Raw genomic sequence first — 20,064 nt, forward strand, 5'->3', positions numbered from 1 at the left:
CCGGACCCCCTCAATGCCCTGGCTGCACCTAGAAATTCTGTCCATAAAAGTTATGAACAGAATCGGTGACAAAGGGCAGCCCTGGCGGAGTCCAACTCTCACTGGAAACGGGTTCGACTTACTGCCGGGAATGCGGACCAAGCTCTGGCACCACTCGTACAGGGACTGAACAGCCCTTATCAGGGGGTCCGGTACCCCATACTCTCGGAGTATCCCCCACAGGATTTCCCGAGGGACACGGTCAAATGCCTTTTCCAAGTCCACAAAACACATGTAGACTGGTTGGTCAAACTCCCATGCACCCTCCAGGACCCTGCTAAGGGTGTAGAGCTGGTCCACTGTTCCGCGACCAGGACGAAAACCACACTGTTCCTCCTGAATCCAAGGCTCGACTATCTGACGAACCCTCCTCTCCAGGACCCCTTAATAGACTTTTCCAGGGAGGCTGAGGAGTGTGATACCTCTGTAGTTGGAACACACCCTCCGGTCCCCTTTCTTAAAGAGGGGGACCACCACCCCGGTCTGCCGGAGGTGGGAGTTGAAGCTACTTCTGACAGGGGGCTCTGCCAGACGTTCCCAGCAGATCCTCACAACACGTTTGGGCCTACCAGGCCTGACCGGCATCCTCCCCCACCATCGAAGCCAACTCACCACCAGGTGGTGATCAGTTGACAGCTCCGCCCCTCTCTTCACCCGAGTGTCCAAGACATGTGGCCGCAAGTCCGATGACACGACCACAAAGTCGATCATCGACCTGAGGCCTAGGGTGTCCTGGTGCCAAGTGCACATATGAACACCCCTATGCTTGAACATGGTGTTCTTTATGGACAATCCATGACGAGCACAGAAGTCCAATAACAAAACACCGCTCGGGTTCAGATTGGGGGGGCCATTCCTCCCAATCACGCCCTTCCAGGTCTCACTGTCATTGCCCACGTGAGCATTGACGTCTCCCAGCAGAACGAGGGAGACCCCAGAAGGTATGCCCTCTAGCACCCCCTCCAGGGACTCCAAAAAACAATAGTTAGGACCTGTCCCCCCACCCGAAGGCGAAGGGTGGCTACCCTCTCGTCCACCGGGGTAAACCCCAATGAACAGGCTCCAAGTCGGGGGGCAATAAGTATACCCACACCCACTCGGCGCCTCTCACCGGGGGCAACTCCAGAGTGGTAAGAGAGTCCAGCCCCTCTCAATGAGATTGGTTCCAGAGTCCAAGCTGTGCCTCGAGGTGAGTCCAACTATATCTAGCCGGAACCTCTCAACCTCGCGCACCAGCTCAGGCTCCTTCCCCTTCAGAGAGGTGACATTCCACGTCCCAAGAGCCAGCTTCTGTAGCCGAGGATCGGACCACCAAGGTCCCCGCCTTCGGCCACCACCCAACTCACACTGCACCCGACCTCCTTGGCCCCTCCCATAGGTGGTGAGCCCATGGGAAGGGGGACCCACGTTGCCTCTTCGGGCTGTGTCTGGCCGAGCCCCATGGGTGCAGGCCCAGCCACCAGGCGCTCGCCATCGAGCCCCACCTCCAGGCCTGGCTCCAGAGGGGGGCCCCAGTGACCCGCGTCCGGGTGAGGGAAAACACCATCCAAAGTTTTCATTCATCATAGGAGGTTTGAACCGCTCTTTGTCTCATCCCTCACCTAGGACCAGTTTGCCTTGGGTGGCCCTACCAGGGGCATAAAGCCGCGGACAACAGAGCTCCTAGGATCACTGGGACACGCAAACCCCTCCACCACGATAAGGTGGCGGTTAAAGGAGAGGAGTTTCTTTTATAATAAATGAAAGTTTTTACCATAGTCTGAATGTTCCTTTATAATAAAAAGACTTCAGAAGACTTTGTATCTATCAATTTAGTTATAGAGTGTAGTGTAAATTAATATTTCAAATGTTGATAATTGTTTGTACATTCGTCATTTATGAATTAGTGACTTAAAGAAAGAAACAGCTTTCTTTAAATAAGTCATTGTAAAGTTGCCGAAGTTTTAGGAATGCTATCAGTGAAAGGAACTTTTTTGTTAAGTGCTTGAGAGAGTGTAATTTGTGGTAGGGTGGTTACTGGAGTTCGTCAATCTAATTGCAACCAGTTTAGCAAGAGCATTCTATGAGCCATTCCCCCAGGAAAGGACAAGTAAACTTTTGAAACTGGCCAGCTAGTCTTAGATGAAAGGGCAACGAGATTAGCCTAGAGGCAGAATGGGATTGTGCTAAAACAAGAACTGGTATGATGTAGAGTGCTGGCTTATACAGCACCCAACACTACACATTTGAGTGGCCACATTTAAATTTCTTGGCAATAACATTTCTGAAGATCTATCTTGGACTTACAACATCACAGACCTGGCGGGGAAAGCCCGGTAGCATTTGTATTTTCTGAGAAGGCTGAGGAACTTTGGCATGCCAAGCACTATCTTCATCAACTTCTAGAAATGCAAAACTGAGAATATCCTCACCTACTCCATCACAGTCTGATTTTGGGAACAGTATAGGATGGGACCACAAAGCTCTATCTACAACAAGTGGTAAAATCAGCACAAAATATAATTAGAAAAGCACTCCCTGCACCAGAGTTCTCAGGAGGGCCCATAACATTATTAATGACACAACCCAACCAGCATAAACTGTTCATACTTCTACCATCAGGGAGGCACTACAAGAGCATAGCAGCTAGAACAAACAGGCTGAAAGGCAGTTTTCTCCCCTATGCCATCAGGCTTGTAAATAAAAACAATCCACTGCCCCTCCCCTCAGCACTGAAGGCTAGCGCATGTCTGGAAGATGGAAGGCCTTCTAGAGACCAAACATTATACCTGCAGAGCGTGCACTGAATCATTTATTTATTTGCATGTGCCCTATTACTTCTATTTTTTGCATTTTTTTGCAACTGATGTGTTTTTGTTTATTGTTATGTATTCTTGTTTGTTGCTGTGTATCCTTGTGTATTAACTGGAGGACACATAGAATAAAGGTGAAGTTGAAGTTGTGGCAATGAATCAAGAAAGCCACTCTGTACCACGACATCCAATTGGCCTGGATTTGTGACAGAAAACTAAAGTATTCACTAAAGTTTGGCATCTCTGCCTCATTATCTCTCTCTCTGCCATCTTCCATCCATGAAGAAAGAGAAGATCAGCTCTCTTGGTGATCATAGTCAGACAGTCCATCTGACAGTCCATTCAAAAGTCATGCTGGATCAAGACCCATTCCAGAAAATGCCAGACACTTGGTAATGTCTAATCAGGTTGTTTTATTTTGACCCAACGTTTACCTTTGTACTTACCTTGTTACCTGTAATGCATTAATAAATATACCACTTTCTCCTGCCTGGTCTTTAACTCTGTCTTATTGCTTGTGGTTACAAATGTAAAAAGAAGGGGTAAGTTCTGAATTACAGTACCAGACAGTGTGGTAAGAGTATGAGATTTGAGACATCTTTTTAAGGTCTACTTAAAAAAGAGCACAAGTGGGAGAATAGGGTCACCGTAGGACACTAGAATGACAAAATATAAAGTGTCTCAGAGTCTACTACCTGAGTAAAAGTTGTGTATGATGAGACAGTCATGTAGGTTTATAAGGCATCCAAAGGAAAAAGGCCAGTCTCTGTTTCAAAGATGGATATGGAACAACTCATGGAACAATACCAGAGTTGTGATGAATGAAGAATGTGAAGATAAGGAAGATGAATTGACGTCCCATTTAGCTTGTGTGAATAGATAGTGCCCTCTGAGGGTAGATGGAGCTTTGAATGGAAACGCAAGCTTCGTCAGGGTCTATCAAGAATCCTCCTGTCCATTTATGTTCTGTTCATTTGCTAATTCCTGCATCTGTTATTCTGACCTATGTGTTGAAGCTGAGGGAATGGAATTGTTGTGGGATGCTCAAATGGGACTGGTGCTGTAGGAAGAAGAGGGAATTATAGGATAGAGCATGGTCTTACAAGGCCCTAAAAGCACAAGAAGTATAGACAGATAGTGAAATACTATAGGGAACTGTAGCTCTTACATTGTATGCATGTGCAGAAGAAGATACACCAGAGGAACAGAAGAGAACAAAAGCTATTTTAGCTGAAAGTCTCCAGATTTCTATAAGGCAGCAAGTTCACATTATATGAGTACTGATATATATTGGGAAGGACTGTCTACCTAGTGGTTTCCTGGGTCTTTAAAATAGATCTGGGGTTCAGGGTTACATGAACACCATGTGGTGGCAGGGTGAGCTCTGGGAAGATTTCCCAGATCTTTCTAAGAACTTTCCTTACCCAAAGAATCCTCTCTTCTAGTCTTCTAGGGGCTGACTTAGGCTGTGTCATAATTACATTTTGTTGTGGTAAATAATACTGGAAATAATACATTTTTCTGTAAATTTTGGGTTTTTCCTGACACAGTGTAGCTTAAGAATTTCAATTTCACTTTGCTTTCAATTTCAATAAGATGCTGCAGATGTTCTATCAAACGGTTGTGGCGAGCGCCCTCTTCTACGCGGTGGTGTGCTGATCTATCTATCTGTCTTTGGTTTGTCCACTTTGTTTTTGAATTTGATATTTTTTATTTAACCATTATTCTTTTGTTACTATTGTATCATCACTTTGTTGTTCATAGGTGTCACTATTTTGTTTTTGGTTGTTAAGATTCTGCTATCCATCTATTCCAGAAGTTGCAGTAATTGTCATCATCAATGTGTTATGAACAGACTTAAAAAAGACTGAACCAAATGTGTTCTTTTGAGAGAAAAAAGATCAAGAAAAAGAAAACAAACTCCCCGGGAGGAAATGTTGAAAAGTCAAAACACAAGCAGAGATTGGAAGCAAGAAAGGCAAACTGAGCAGGTGAACTAAACCATAATGGGTAAGAATAAAACAGAAAAAAACAGAGTGAAGAATTCAGGAACCAAACTAATTAATAAGAGACTTTTACCTGTGTAAAATAAACTGAAGCATGCACACCATTTTTTTTTTAATTGTCCCAAAGCTAAGATGCATTTCAATCTATGCCACTGCTTTATATAATTGACACTTGATGACATCACACATTGCACATTTGGTGGTCACATAATAGCAATCAGTATGGAAACGCATTCACAATATGGCTGTTGCCATGAGAAAATACTGCAAGATGATGGCATGAAGTGTAGAAAAAAATCACAAAATGGCAGCAAAATGATTGGGAAAATGATAACAAATAAAAGAAAAAAAACCAAACACAGTCAATTCTTGTCTTCCGTGGGGAATTTGTTCTTGAAAATCCCTACGAATATAGAAACTGCAGATACTGAAGCATTTATCTTATGGGAAAAATGGGACCAGTTTCTGGCATGGGAAGCTGACCCGTGAGGTATACTTATTTATAAACCCTTTAAATATTTTGAAAATTTGAATAGTTTTACTACTTCATACAGCAAAAACAATCTATATATATATAAAATGCTAATGCCTGCCTGTCTGTCACACTATTATGTGCAAACTAATGGGGCTACAATCTTGATCCTGGTCTTAATTGAACACTTATGATCTTATATATTCTACAAATTAAAAAAAAAATGACACTAAATTCAATAGCAACATGATGGGCACTGGTGGGCAGAAAAGTTTATTGCATTTAAAACAGGGTCCCTGCCAGCCAATCTACTAATCCAACAGGACACATTACATATGTGTTTACAATTCATAATCAAGTGTAAATTGTTATGTTTGTAAATGGCGAGAGTTCACTTTTATTTATATCTAGCCTTTTGTAGAATTTTCACTAGTGTGAAAATAAACAAGACTTCCTAACTTGTTGGTATTTTGATACACTTAGGTATAATCTTTATGCCATTACTATTGTATGCTTGCTTTTCTCCTGCTGGTTAGTATTTTCAAAATTTTTAGATTACTTTACCAGATTTGTTGGTTCCAATGTGAGTTGTACCAGTTGTTTGATTCACACTATCCCATAAGAAGCAGCAGCATTCTATAAATCTGTATTCTTTTATTCTAAACCATGGACTACATACTTAACCTCCAGACATCCACTTTATTGGTTTTGTTTAAATGTTCTTCACCCACCTCATTAATTTTGTCTTACAGAACTAGCAAAGACCATCATTTGTTTTAATATGGGCAAAGACATTGGATCTTTCCTAACTCCAGTGTTCCAAGAAAATCAAGGAGTTAGGAGCTTTTCAAATCTTCCCTATTACTCTGCAAGAAAGTGTAAGTGGCTTGACAAGTATATTTCTGGGGCTGCCTCACATTTTGTAAGTGTTTATCAAAATGATATTACAGGTGAAACAGTATTACAGATATACAAACTCTCAAGCAAAAACCCAGTTCATAAACAATAATGCAACACAGAGATGTCAAAATGCAGCCAACGTTCTGCACAGTAGAATGTCAGAGAGGTAAAGCCAATTACAGTATATGTAATAAAAAAAAATTAAAATATTGCCATCCCAATGCACATAAAATAAAAATCTAAAAATATTTGCCTATGAACTAAAGGTTCTTTAAATTTAAAATGTTGTTGATGCTGTAGATTGAATTGTTGGCTCACATTTCAATGGCAAGTGGTTGGGACGTTCCATGTACGTCCCTAGAAGTGTGTGGTGAAGTTTCTTCAGTTTGTGCTGCCATAGTCTATGTGTATATTTCCTCTTTATTTTTTTTTACTTACGTCCACATTGTACTTCTTGCAGCCATTATTAAACTTAAACTATGTTACATTTAGTGGTATTCCTGATTTTTTTTCTTAATGTGACTTACCCATAATTCCTACAAAGATATTTCTAAAGATGAAAGCGCCAATGAATATCCAAAGAATGATAAAAATTATGCAAGATGCATGATCCAGTTCAACGACTTTTAATATTTCTCGAGCCATTGCATACCAATGGTCCAGGGTAAACAAAATAAACAGTGTCACTAAAGTATTTGGGATATCCCTGCAGAACCAATAAAAAAAAAGAAAGAAAATTAGAAAAAAAGACCATACTTTAAGTGAACACAATGCTGCTTTAACAAACAGAACAATGTTACATTTGGCAAAGTCTAATTAAAAGTCATGATTATCAATAAAATGTAAACTTACATGAAACTATAACTGAATTCAAGGTCAGACACTGTGGACAGACTATAGTCTGAAAAGAGGAGAACTCCAGTGATGGTGAAGATGTAAAAAAATATTGTCAAAAAAAGCAATATGAAGCTCATAGCCTACAACAAGAAGGTAAAAGTATTAAATGCCAACATCAATAATGTATGTAGACCCATTAGAAAGAAGAACATACAAATAGTAAAACATTGTAAAAGAAAGTTGGTGAAATTGATAGAAGATCAACAGTTTCACCTGTCTATTAGGTTTATGTCCGATTACATTTTCACTGCTATGTTCCAAATTCATGTTTTTTTAGCAGACTAAAACCCAATCATCAGGTAGATGACAGGAAATCTGTTTCAAAATAACTTCAACAACCTGTACCTTTTAACCCTTTGCTGGCAATTTAACCAAACTCCTCTTCCTTTAAAAGTGAACAGTTAGTGGATGGCAACACAAAGCATTTTGAAAATACTAAGAGTTGTGATACAGTGCATACAGTACTTTTGAAACAGTTTTATTTGAAGCTACCTCTTTTTCATTATAAAATTAAGACAAATGCAATGTTAAGGTGTGTTAACAAATAAACTGATTTGGGGATAGATAATAAAAATATGGGTCAGGCATAAAAAAAGAAGTATACAAACTTCAAGAAAAGTAACTCAACCTTTAGTCCTCTGAAGATCGCATTTACAATAAGTCTTACTTGTCGAACTTTAGAAACCATCTTCAATGACCTTAACACGTGTAGAATTTTAATAACTTTTACAAACTGCAAATTTATGGTGGCTGCTGATCCATCATCAAGCAACTCAGGGAGAACAGACTGAAACAAAATTAAAATATAGTGAAATGAACAAGTATACACCTTATTGACTTAACAAACGAAACTGCCTATGATTTCCATAGACCAAATATTATGTGTGGTCAGAGATATAGAATAACTTCAATGCCTTATTAGAATGTAAGAAATCTAACAAAGTCCATCATGCTAATGTTTAGCTAATAGCTAAGCTGACCTAATATCTCATCCAGATACTTCTTAAAGAATGTAAAGGTTTTCTTCAACTACATGTCTTGATAGTTTCTTCTGGACTCCCACAACTCTTTTCATAAGATGTGCTTTAGTCTTAAATGCACTTCCCATTAATTTACAAAGGTGTCCTCAAGTACATGATTTACCCTGAAAATGAAAGAAGTCTGCTGGATCTTGTTTATCAATGCCCTTGAGGATTTTGAAGACCTGGATTAGGTTCCAACATGGTCTCCTGTGCTTAAGACTAAACACTTTTAATTCTATGAGTCTGTCAGAATACAACATGTCCTTTAAGTCCTTGGATGCACCTGATTGCTCTCTTCTACACAGCTTCAAGTGTTGCTATGTCTTTTTTGTAACATGTTGACCAGAACCATACACAATACCCCATATGTGGCCTCACTAGCATTGTATAGTCCAAACATGACATCCCTCAATTTATATTCAATTCATTCGATATAAGCTAACACTTTATTTGCCTTTTTAATTGCTTCTGCACATTAGACAATGAAAATGTTGTGTCAACCTAAACCCCAAAATCCTTTTCTACCATTTTGTATTTTTATTTGATTTTCCTTTTGACTACATGTAAACCTTTGCCCTTTTCTACATTAAACTGCATTTTCCAGGTGTTCATCCAGTTCTGAAGCTAGTCCAAGTCTTCTTGAATTGTTTTTTGCTGCCTCCTTAGTTTCTGCCATTCCTCACATTTTAGTGTAATCTGCAAATTTCACAAGTTTACTAACTAAAATAGAATCAATGTCATTAATATAAAACAGATAAAGCAACAGTCCAAAGACACCACTGATGACCGCATTCAATATGGAGCGTTCTCCTCCTGTGTATACTCTTTGTCTCTTACTGGTTAACCAGCTTGAGATCCAGATTTATAGGTTACCTCTGATGCCTATAGCTTCTAGTTTCAAAATTAATCTTTGGTGCGGGGCTTTTTGAATGTCTAAGTAAATTTATTTTTCATTCTTTACTTTTTTCAACTACTCTAGTTGCATGTTCAAAAATATCTAACTGATTTGTTTAGCAGGATCTGGCTGTTATTTAGTATATTATTTTCATATAGGCACTTTCTTAACTTATCCATTTTGTCTCCCTTTTTCAAAAGTCACATTTGCAACTTTCCAGTCCTCAGGTACTTCTCCTTTCACAATTAACCACTCAAATATACCTAATAAGAGTTGTGACAAAGCCACTATACCAGCACTCAACCCGACACAGACAGACACAGGAGGCACATTTTCCCCATTTCCCACAGGCACAACACAGTCCCCAAAGCACCTGCACTACACTACACTACACTACACTACACTACACTACACAATTCCTTAAGTTTCTCTTTCTCTTTCTCTTTCTCCTCCTTTCCGGCAAGCTTCATCTTCCTCCTCCTGACTCTGGCTCTCATAGTGGTGACTGCTGGCTCCTTTTATAACACCCCCAGAAGTGCTCCAGGTGCTCGTTGACCTACTTCCAGCAGCACCTTCGGGTGTGGCAGAAAACCCGCCCAAGAGGCCTCAGCAGCTGTTGCAGCACCCCCGGATCCCAACATGGCTGTAGATAACTTCAACTCCCATGAAGCCCTGCAGGAATCTGAGGCACCACTGCAACCCCGGGGGAGGTACTGTTCTGCCCACGCTTGCTCTCCCGATCCTCTCTGTAATGAGGCGTCCCGGCCAGACAAGTCTGTGACAGGGTGCATAAATAACGTTTTTAATTTTTATACTTGTGCTTAGTATATAAATAAGGACTTGCTAGGCTACAAGCAGGAGAATCTTTTTTTTCAAGGAAACCAAAGGTTTCTTTGAAAAAAAGAAAAGAAAAAAAGAAATGTTTCAAAGAGTGTGTCCAAAGTTTAAAATAACAAGATGTCACTGTTTTCTATAAGCCTAGTTGTTTTAATGCACGCAGTTCAGTTTATATATGTTAACATCAATGTGTTAAATTAGGCATTAAGTAGAATGCCCAGGAAATCTATACAATCTGCGGTGGGTTGGCACCCTGCCGGGGATTGGTTCCTGCCTTGTGCCCTGTGTTGGCTGGGATTGGCTCCAGCTGACCCCCGTAACCCTGTGTTCGGATTAAGCAGGTTGGAAAATGGATGGATGGATGAATCTATACAATGCTGATAATGGGAGGTCAAAGTATGAAACGATTAAAATTTCAAACATTTCCTAGGCATTCTATAAAATGAAAAGGAGGCAAACCAGCAAGTCATTCTGTATGATGTCTAGTTATTATATACAATGCCTAGGGAAAGAAAAAGGCATATTAAAGTAACAGACATTTCATACTTTGCCTAAAAATGTCACGTATTCTATAGATTTCCTAGGCATCCTATAAGATACCTGCTTTTCACACATTGCCGGTAACATATACAAGATTACATTTTACCTTAATATGTAATAACATAGGCAGAAAACTGTAGATTGTAGAATCACCATTGAAAATGGAGGCTTAAAAGGCAAGTGATTAACAGAAAATATACCCTAAAGGTTAATTAGTCTTAATGGACACTCAACCAGATACAGTAACTAATAGAAAAAAGCTAATGGGTGTATTTTTTGTAAGTAGTTATTAAAAGCTAATGGTCAATATGGATACTAATACTAATGTAATAATTGGTCAGCAGAACTGTTAATAGTTAAAAAGAACTAATAGTCAATGTCTTAATGGAATATGAAGTCATGTCAGCAAGTATTCTTATTTGATTGGTCCATTTTGACTGTTCTATGGGTATAAACAGCTGCATAACTCAATCACACATTAAATCCTTTCTTTTATGGATGAGTGGAAGACATCTCCTGCTTGTCTGTTCCTAGTGCTATTCCTCCAGCTCCTCTGAAAATGGGCATGCAATCAACAAAGATCCCACTAAAACATCGTAAGACAAGCGTACTGTCCTATAGGTTTCCTCAAATGTTTTGTTTATAAGAATAAATGCAACATTTAAAAGCAAGTTAACTATATCCTTACTTTGTGCCATAATTTCCATGTCTTAATATATCCTGCCGCAGATATACATATGGTCTTAAATATGATTACAATCTTAAAAAAACATATTTACAAGGAGCATGCGCCCCTTGCTGGATACAGTATGGTTAAAACGGTTGAGGTAAAAAATAATGTTAGACCATAAATTGACTTTGGGTAATTTAGGGTTTAGTAATGAGATAGCAGAAGAACCAGCTCACCAGCATGGGCAATATTATCGGTGCAGTCTAATACCAAAGGCACTGAACTTTACACTTTCCTCATTTAAATGTGTCCTTTGGACACAATGCATTTAATTTAATACTTATCTACTTCTTTCCTTACAGATTTTATATAGGAGATATATGAGGAGACTGTATTTGCTGAACTGTACTGACTGGATCAGATAATTTGACCACCCCACCATAAGTTGCACATGTCACATAAACAATCCTTCTTGAAACATTCTGCTCAATGTGAATCGACTGGTCTTTGACTACTACTTCATTTAACTATGTGTAAAGCAGGAATACATTTTACTCACAAGAAAAGTGATTATAAAATCAAAAACATTCCACAAACTTTTCCAGAATTCAAAAAAGTCATCAATCCATCTGAGGACAATCTCACTTATAAATACATATGTTATTATGCAGTCCAGGACATCTAGTGATACTACAAGGATATTACTTGTGTCATCTACTTTGTCAACAATTTCTGTAAGAGAAAATACAGCATATATATTAATTACAAAACTGCTCTTGCTCAAAACAAAACTGCTCTTGCTCAAAACAAATAGTTTTAATTTCTTAATTATTTTTAATTCAGAATTTTATGGATACATAAAACTGTCACTAGGTCATTAACTGTGACTACCACTTCCAATTGCCCTCTCCCATTACATGATATTTGGGTAGGACATTTACAAATACATAAAGTATATTACTTTTAATTTCCCATACTTACCATCATGAATCCCCAGAACGAGGGCATTTAGAACAATAAAAAATACCAAATAGTATTGGAAACATTTTGCTTAAAAGCGATGTTAAGGATTTAGTAATGTAACTGTTCAGAAAACAATGCTATTTCTCTAAACATTTTGTTTTGACATTTTCTTTTTATATTCTTATTATTGAGAAATGGACGACACTGTGACACAGCTCTGGCAATCAGGATATGACTGGCGCTCAGTCAGTGTTCAGGGACAGTGTGAGCATTTTTCTTGTGTCTAACTGGTGTTTTTCTCTAGACAGACAAACAGATGGCAAAATAGATAGATAGATAGATAGATAGATAGATAGATAGATAGATAGATAGATAGATAGATAGATAGATAGATAGATAGATAGATAGATAGATAGATAGATAGATTTAGTAATCTTTGAAGGGAAATTCTCTTCATCCTACAGAAACACAGATCATAACTAATTTAGATTTTTTTAAAAAGGGTGCAAATTATTACAAAAGTGTAAGATTTAATAATATAAATAAATACTGTCTTTTCTATTATACTATATGTCTATACTGCTCAAAAACATTAAGGGAAGCACTTAATCATCACAGTCTAACACCAAGTCAGTTAAGTTTCAGGGATATCAATCTGTCCAGTTAGGAAGTAGAAGAGATTATGAATCAACTTCACCTGCTTTGATGTAAATGAAAGTGACAACAGGTGTACTGGAGAAGCAAAAGTAAGACAACTCCTATAAAGGGAATGGTTTTGCAGGTGGTGGCCACAGACAATTGCTCTCCCCTTATCCTTCCTGACTTATTATTCTCTAGTTTTATATTTTACTAGTTTCTTTGTCAGTACTGGTAGCATGAGGTGGTATGTGCAGCTGATTGCACAGGAAGTTCACCTCCTCCAGGATGGCACACCGTACGTGTCGTCACATGAAGGTTTGCTGTATCTCCCAGCACAGTCTCAAGAGCATGGAGGAGATAGCAGGAGACAGGCCATTACACAAGGAGAGCTACACAGGGGCGTAGAAGGGCATCAACCCAGCTGCTGGACTGGTATCTACTCCTTTGTGTGAGGAGCAAAAGGTGGAGCAGTGTCAGAGCCCTACAAAATGACATTCAGCTGGCTACAGGTAGGCATGTTTTTGACTAAACTGTCAGAAACAGACTCCATCAGGGTGGCATGATGGCCCAACATTCTCTTCTGGGACCTGTGCTCATAACCCATCACCGTGCAGCTTGATTAGCATTCACCATAAAATACCACAATTGGGAACTCAGCCATTGATGCTCAACTCTCTTCACAGATGAGAGCAGGTTCACACTGAGGACATATGACAGCCTTGAAAGTGTCTGGAGACACTATGGTGAACATTATGCAGCCTGCAACATCATCCAGCATGATCAGTTTGGTCAGTGATTGTGTGGGGAGGGATAACCTTGGAGGGTCACACAGACCTCCACATGCTAGGCAACAGTACCCGAAATGCGGTTAGGTACTAGGATGAAATCCTCAAAGCCAATGTCAAACCTTTCAATGGTGCAGTAGGCCCTGTATATTACTCCTGATACAGGACAATGCCTGGCCCCTTGTGGCCAGAGTGCATAGGACGTTCCTGGATGATGAAAGCATTAGGCATCGATGCCACTGACAGGCCTGCACATTCCCCATAACTGAATCCAACTGAGAACCTCTGGGACATTATGCATTGGTGCATCTGATGCTGCCAAGTAGCGCCACAGACTGTCCAGGAGTTTACTGATGCCCTGATCAGGTTTGGATCAGGTCTGTGAGGAGATGAGGTCTTTCAGGACACCATCTGCCATCTCCTTAGTTGTTAGGAATGCATACTGATGCATACCCCAGTCCCGAAGGTATCACGTCCTAGTGAGCTGAATGACTTCCGGCCTGTTGCTCTGACATCACATGTGATGAAGACCATGGAGAGGCTGCTGCTTCATCACCTGAGGCCACAGGTTCAACACGCCCTCGACCCTCTGCAGTTTGCATACCAGGAGAAGGTGGGAGCGGAGGATGCCATCATCTATATGCTACATCGATCCCTCTCCCACTTGGACAGAGGCAGTGGTGCTGTAAGAATTATGTTTCTAGACTTCTCTAGTGCCTTCAACACAATCCAACTTCTGCTCCTTAGGGACAAGCTGACAGAGATGGGAGTAGATTCATACCTGGTGGCATGGATCGTGGACTATCTTAAAGACAGACCTCAGTATGTGCGTCTTGAGAACTGCACGTCTGACATTGTGGTCAGCAACACAGGAGCGCCACAAGGGACTGTACTTTCTCCGATCCTGTTCAGCCTATATACATCAGACTTCCAACACAACTTGGAGTCCTGCCACATGCAAATGTTCGCTGATGACACTACTATTGTGGGCTGCATCAGGAGTGGGCAGGAGGAGGAGTATAGGGACCTAATCAATGACTTTGTTAAATGGTGCGACTTAAACCACCTACACCTGAACACCAGCAAAACCAAGGAGCTGGTGGTGGATTTTAGGAGGCCCAGACCCCTCATGGACCCCGTGATCATCAGAGGTGACTGTGTACAGATGGCACAGACCTATAAATACCTGGGAGTGCAGCTGGATGATAAATTAGACTGGACTGCCAATACTGATGCTCTGTGTAAGAAATGACAGAGCCGGTTATACTTCCTTAGAAGGCTGGCATCCTTCAACATCTGCAATAAGATGCTGCAGATGTTTTATCAGACGGTTGTGGCGAGCGCCATCTTCTACGCGGTGGTGTGCTGGGGAGGCAGCATTAAGAAGAAAGACGCCTCACGCCTGGACAAACTGGTGAGGAAGGCAGGCTCTATTGTTGGCATGGAGCTAGACAGTTTGACATCTGTGGCAGAGCGACAGGCGCTAAGCAGGCTCCTATCAATTATGGAAAATCCACTGCATCCACTAGACAGTGTCATCTCCAGACAGAAGAGCAGCTTCAGCGACAGACTGCTGTCACTGTCCTGCTCCACTGACAGACTGAGAAGATCGTTCCTCCCTCAAACTATGCGACTCTTCAATTCCACCCGGGGGGGGGGGGGGGGGAAAACGTTAGCATTATATAAAGTTATTGTCTGTTTTTACCTGCATTATTATCAATCTTTAATTTAATATTGTTTTTGTATCAGTAAGGTGCTGCTGGAGTATGTGAATTTCCCCTTGGGATTAATAAAGTATCTATCTATCTACTGGCACATAGGGCCCATACACACTACTGAGTCACATTACAAGTTGCTGTGATGAAATTCACACAAGTTGGATCAGCCTGTGATTTCAATTTTTGACTTTGAACTTCTGTGTTATGTTGAATCCAGCCCCCAATGGGTTAGTGATTTTGGTTTCTATTGACAATTGTTACATCATTTTGCTCTCAACGAATTACACTGTATTACTCAGTAAAGATTTTCCATTTGAATATTTTTTCATCGAAATCTGATGTGTGATTTAAGTGTTCCCTTATTTTTTGTGAGCAGTGTATTATAAATGGCCAGGGTGAAGATGAGAACAGTGGGGGGAGATATTGTTTTCCCAGGTGACTACAGTGCAGACCAGCACACTTGCCACTATGAACTTTAGAATAGCCTCAGCAGCTTGTTATACGCATGAAACAACCTGAACTTCCTCAAAAAGAGGACCCTGTTCTGGCCATTTTGGTATGGGACCTGTGTTGTCAACCCAACCCCAATTATTTCTGTCTGTACCACCACCAAATCCACCTTCATGGTTTCTGATTCGAGAGCCTCTCTGGAACACAGAAAGTCCACAATCAACTCTTTTGTCTTCAATTACATCTAATTACAGGTGGTTCTCCGTGGTTCTCAGCAGCTACTGAGTTGGCAAGTAGGATCCAGCATGAATCAAACAAATAACAAAAGAAATTTCTCAGTCTAATAAAAGTTTGTTTTAAAAACATTTAGTGAAAATTCAAAGCAAAACAGTTCATGCAAAAATAGGGAAAAAATAATTACACACGCAGGATAAAAGACATCCATCCATTTTCCAACCCGCTGAATCCGAACACAGGGTCACTTGGGTCTGCTGGAGCCAATCCCAGCCAACACAGGGCAGGAACCAATCCCAGGCAGGGTGCCAACCCACCGCAGGACACACACAAACACACCCATACACCAAGCACACACTAGGGCCAATTTAGAATCGCCAATCCACCTAACCTGCCTGTCTTTGGACTGTGGGAGGAAACCGGAGTGCCCGGAGGAAACTCACGCAGACATGGGGAGAACATGCAAACTCCACGCAGGGACGACCCGGGAAGCGAACCCGGGTCCCCAGCTCTCCCAACTGTGAGGCAGCAGCGCTACCCACTACACCACCGTGCCGCCCGGATAAAAGGCAAAAATGAAAAAAACATTTCCGCTACAAGCTTAACTTTTTTTTTTTGAAACTTCAGCAATTTTCTATACTTGAAGATTGTGTTATTTTTCTATGGCAAACATGCATATGTTTTACTTAATACATTTATTACGTTCTATTCATATGGCATGTTCAATATGGTCAATACGGTCAATATGATACAATATGGTTTCAAAACTGTTTGCACATCATTCCTTACCAACTGCAAGGCAGATCACAAACTGGGACTAATTTGTAGTAAGAGGAACAAGAAATAATTAGAATATTCCATTTCAGTTTAACTTGTGGGGGTTATAATAGAATCTACCCTAGACTATGCATTAATATATAGGCAAACTTTTTAACATAACTAAGAAAATACTTCAATCTATTTAACATAACCTTGCAACATAAAAAATGGCTCTTACACATGCAATATTAAAAGTAGGTTTGCTTTTTGGACTAAACAGAAATATTTACTTTATATGTTAATTCAAAGAAGTAAATAATGTCCATTAATCAACCCACCCATTTTCTAGACTCACTTATTTTAAAGCTAAGGTTTTCTGGATCAAGAGCCTATTTTGGCAAGAACTGATCTTGAATGAATGTCAGTCCATTGCAGGGCAAACTCGCACACATTCACAGAGTGGTCAATTAATTTAACATGACTGTATCTGAGATGTACAAGGACAGCCAGGACACTTATACAAAAAGCAAATACCACACAGACAGTGACCAGACTAGGGCCAACTGTGCTATCTGTGCCATTTGAGTGTAACCACCCTTTCTTAAATATCTCCCAAAGGATACTGTTAAGCAGCCAGTTGGCCCACATGTTCAATGGTGGAAATCTGGAAAAACGATTTTGAACTCTCATTTGTCTCCGATCTTGCTTGGTAATATAGGGGTTGCGCATTGGAGGAATATCATATCCCACTAGTTCATGCTCATCAGTTTCAAGACACTCTTCAAGCATATCTTCATCTGAAAAATGTGATAACAGTATATAAAGGTCAAGTGGGTAAAACACATCTTCATTCTGTACATGAAGTGACAAGATTAATTAGCATTATCTCTATGATTTATTTCTTAACAAGCAATAAATACACTTTAACACCTCATTCCTTGTACTTTGCTTTATATTACAAGATTTTAGAACCAAAAGAACCCAGGAAAAATGGCAGTAGACCTCCTGAAGTACCATATTAAGAACATTTTTCTGTAAAAAATGTAAGTAAGTAAGTACTAAGAACCGATAATTTTTTCCCTCATATTCAGATTTTTCGCTTTATCTCACTTTATCCTCCTGTTCCTTGCTGTTTCCCATTGCTGTCAGTGAACCCTTTTTTCTATTAATCTCAGGACTTTAGTGTTTAAGTAAGAGAATCTTGCTTTTGTATTATTATGTCATAGTCACAAATATGTTTGCATTTTCTTGCACTATGAGGATAAATGTATGTAGAACTTGGCTTCTTAGTAGGGTAGCCTCAATTCGCCTTATGTGAACACATTTCCATAGCATAATTCTAAATGGAGAGTGTGTATATCTGATAGAAGTAGTTACTAACAACCTCTGTCCCCACAGAAGCAGCAGTGGTGCCCAGAAATCCTGTGATAGGATCCAGCAGATCTGAGGCAACTATAGTTCAGACTAAATAGCTTAAAGGTAATTTGTGGTGTACCCCATTTTGGGGGTACTGTGCCTATTTGATTTTATGTTATTTTTTCTGGCTACTATACTGTGGTCCTCCTCCCACATCCCCACAGATGTACAGATTAGGCTAATCAGAGTTTGTAAATTGGCCCTGTTTGTTGATAAAGGTCCCCATGTAGAGCTGTTTCCCTGTCTTCTGCTCAGTGCTGGTGGCACAGGCTCTGGACCCCTGTGATTGTGGGTTTAAGAATGTTAAGTTATTAACTGAAGAGAGTATATACAACAACTACATTACTTCTGTGTCTTTTGCGGTTGATATTATTAAAATGCGTAAGACTATTTACTTTCATCAAAAAAAGTTTTCTTGTATCTTTTAAAATTCTGATTTCAGTTTATATTGGTATTTTGACCTTGCCCTTATTTTATAGACTATGCACATCAAAGAATACAGTAGTCTAAGAATTGTGCCAAATGACACCTTTGCCTCAGTTCATTTATATTTTAAGAGTACATCCAGAGGACTGAATTTACATCAGGAGAAGATCTACAAACAGTTCAGCTACCAAATGGAATCCTACCTTGTCTTATATAGAGAGTCGTTAAATCCATTACTCTTGAGTCTAGACTAATGCCTCTGGTAGCCCTTGGGGAATATTAGTATACTCTTAGTTTTCAACAAAGAAATCAGTAATTCAATATTCTAAGCATTTCTGGACTGAACTCAAGGCTTTCTATTCTTTATTTGAAGTCAGAAAATAAATCTGACGTCACCAATGTCATGCTACTTTAGATCACTTAATTACTGTGGTGTAAGCACCGATCTGCATTAAATCCTGAAGACCTGGTCAAAAGACGACCTCTGGCGTTCGGACCCTGGTTTTATATCGCAAGCCCTTTTGACCATCCAATCAGCCTTTACGTTTCCTGCGGACTTTTAATAACCAGACACGTCGGGACGTGCACCATTCAACAACACCTGCTCAGTTACATCCATCCATTTTCCAACCCGCTGAATCCAGTTCACCCTATTTAAATGTTCTAACTCTCTCGCTTGCGCGCGTACCTGTCTTGTCTTGATGACTTGCCTCGTTAAGCCTCTGTTAAATAAGTACCATTTTACTTTCTTCCGCTTTCACTTTTATACTTTGCCACACTTGTGAATTCCCATTTTGCCGGCTACGTTCTATCCTTCAGACCTGTTCCTCTGATTTTAAATACAGTATATCTCTTTCTCTTTCGCCCTCTCTTCTCTAGCGGTTACGGAAGCATGCCTCCGCATTTGGCCGTCAGAAACCGTGAGCGCGCTCGAAAAACGGACTCAGACGCGTGCCTCGGCGTCGGCAAGTCTGAGCCCCACGGCTTGCTCGCGGAGCACCTTTAGATCTCCGGGCCTACAGGTAGCCCTTTGAACATCCCGGCTCTCAAACTGTCGCCAAAACTTTGTACTGCTGCTGTGTTAATCTGTGTAGGGACACGAGAACAGGTATATGAAAACTTTCTTTTACATTTTTCTTTCCAAATGTCCGTGATAAGCCGATAGGCTGCCTCATTATTTGCATTATTTACGAACTCTGAACTTGGCTTATCACACAGTGTGGCAACAGCATTAACTGATGCATTGTTTCAATATAACCCAAATAAATATTTAAAACAAGCATTTTATGAGACTTTAGAGTTTTCTGGCATTTGAGGTATTTTCATTTTTTTAAAATTCCATTCATATCACTTGTGCTTAAATACTGTACAAGCATGAAAAACTGGCATTAACATTTCTGAATACCCAGGAGGTCTTCTATTCTGTATTTAGGTGGTCTGATCAAATGTCCTGATTCACGATCAATGATTGCCACACTCCTCAATAACCTCAAACGCATTGCTTGAACTTGTGGATGTACGTCCTCCTCCTTCATTGTCTGTTGATGTTTTTCTCCTGACATACTGCTAAAAAACAAAACTGAATAAAATGAATGTTAAAAGGC

At 40.1% G+C, this 20,064-nt stretch overlaps 1 protein-coding gene across 1 annotated transcript in view; it reads right to left on the reverse strand.

Moving 5' to 3' along the window:
* LOC127526106 (cation channel sperm-associated protein 2-like) overlaps window positions 1–17,407 on the reverse strand; it is a 61,021-nt gene extending 43,614 nt beyond the window's left edge. The window contains exons 1-5 of the mRNA XM_051920279.1: window positions 17,242–17,407; window positions 11,630–11,802; window positions 7,762–7,893; window positions 7,105–7,186; window positions 6,737–7,027 (exon numbers count right to left, since the gene is read on the reverse strand). Of these exons, the coding sequence (XP_051776239.1) occupies window positions 6,737–7,027; window positions 7,105–7,186; window positions 7,762–7,893; window positions 11,630–11,802; window positions 17,242–17,407 (844 nt within the window). The remainder of the gene's footprint in view (window positions 1–6,736; window positions 7,028–7,104; window positions 7,187–7,761; window positions 7,894–11,629; window positions 11,803–17,241) is intronic.
* Between the last annotated feature and the right edge of the window lie 2,657 nt (window positions 17,408–20,064).

This window comes from Erpetoichthys calabaricus, chromosome 17 (assembly GCF_900747795.2).
Source record: "Erpetoichthys calabaricus chromosome 17, fErpCal1.3, whole genome shotgun sequence".
Taxonomy (NCBI): Eukaryota; Metazoa; Chordata; class Cladistia; order Polypteriformes; family Polypteridae; genus Erpetoichthys; species Erpetoichthys calabaricus.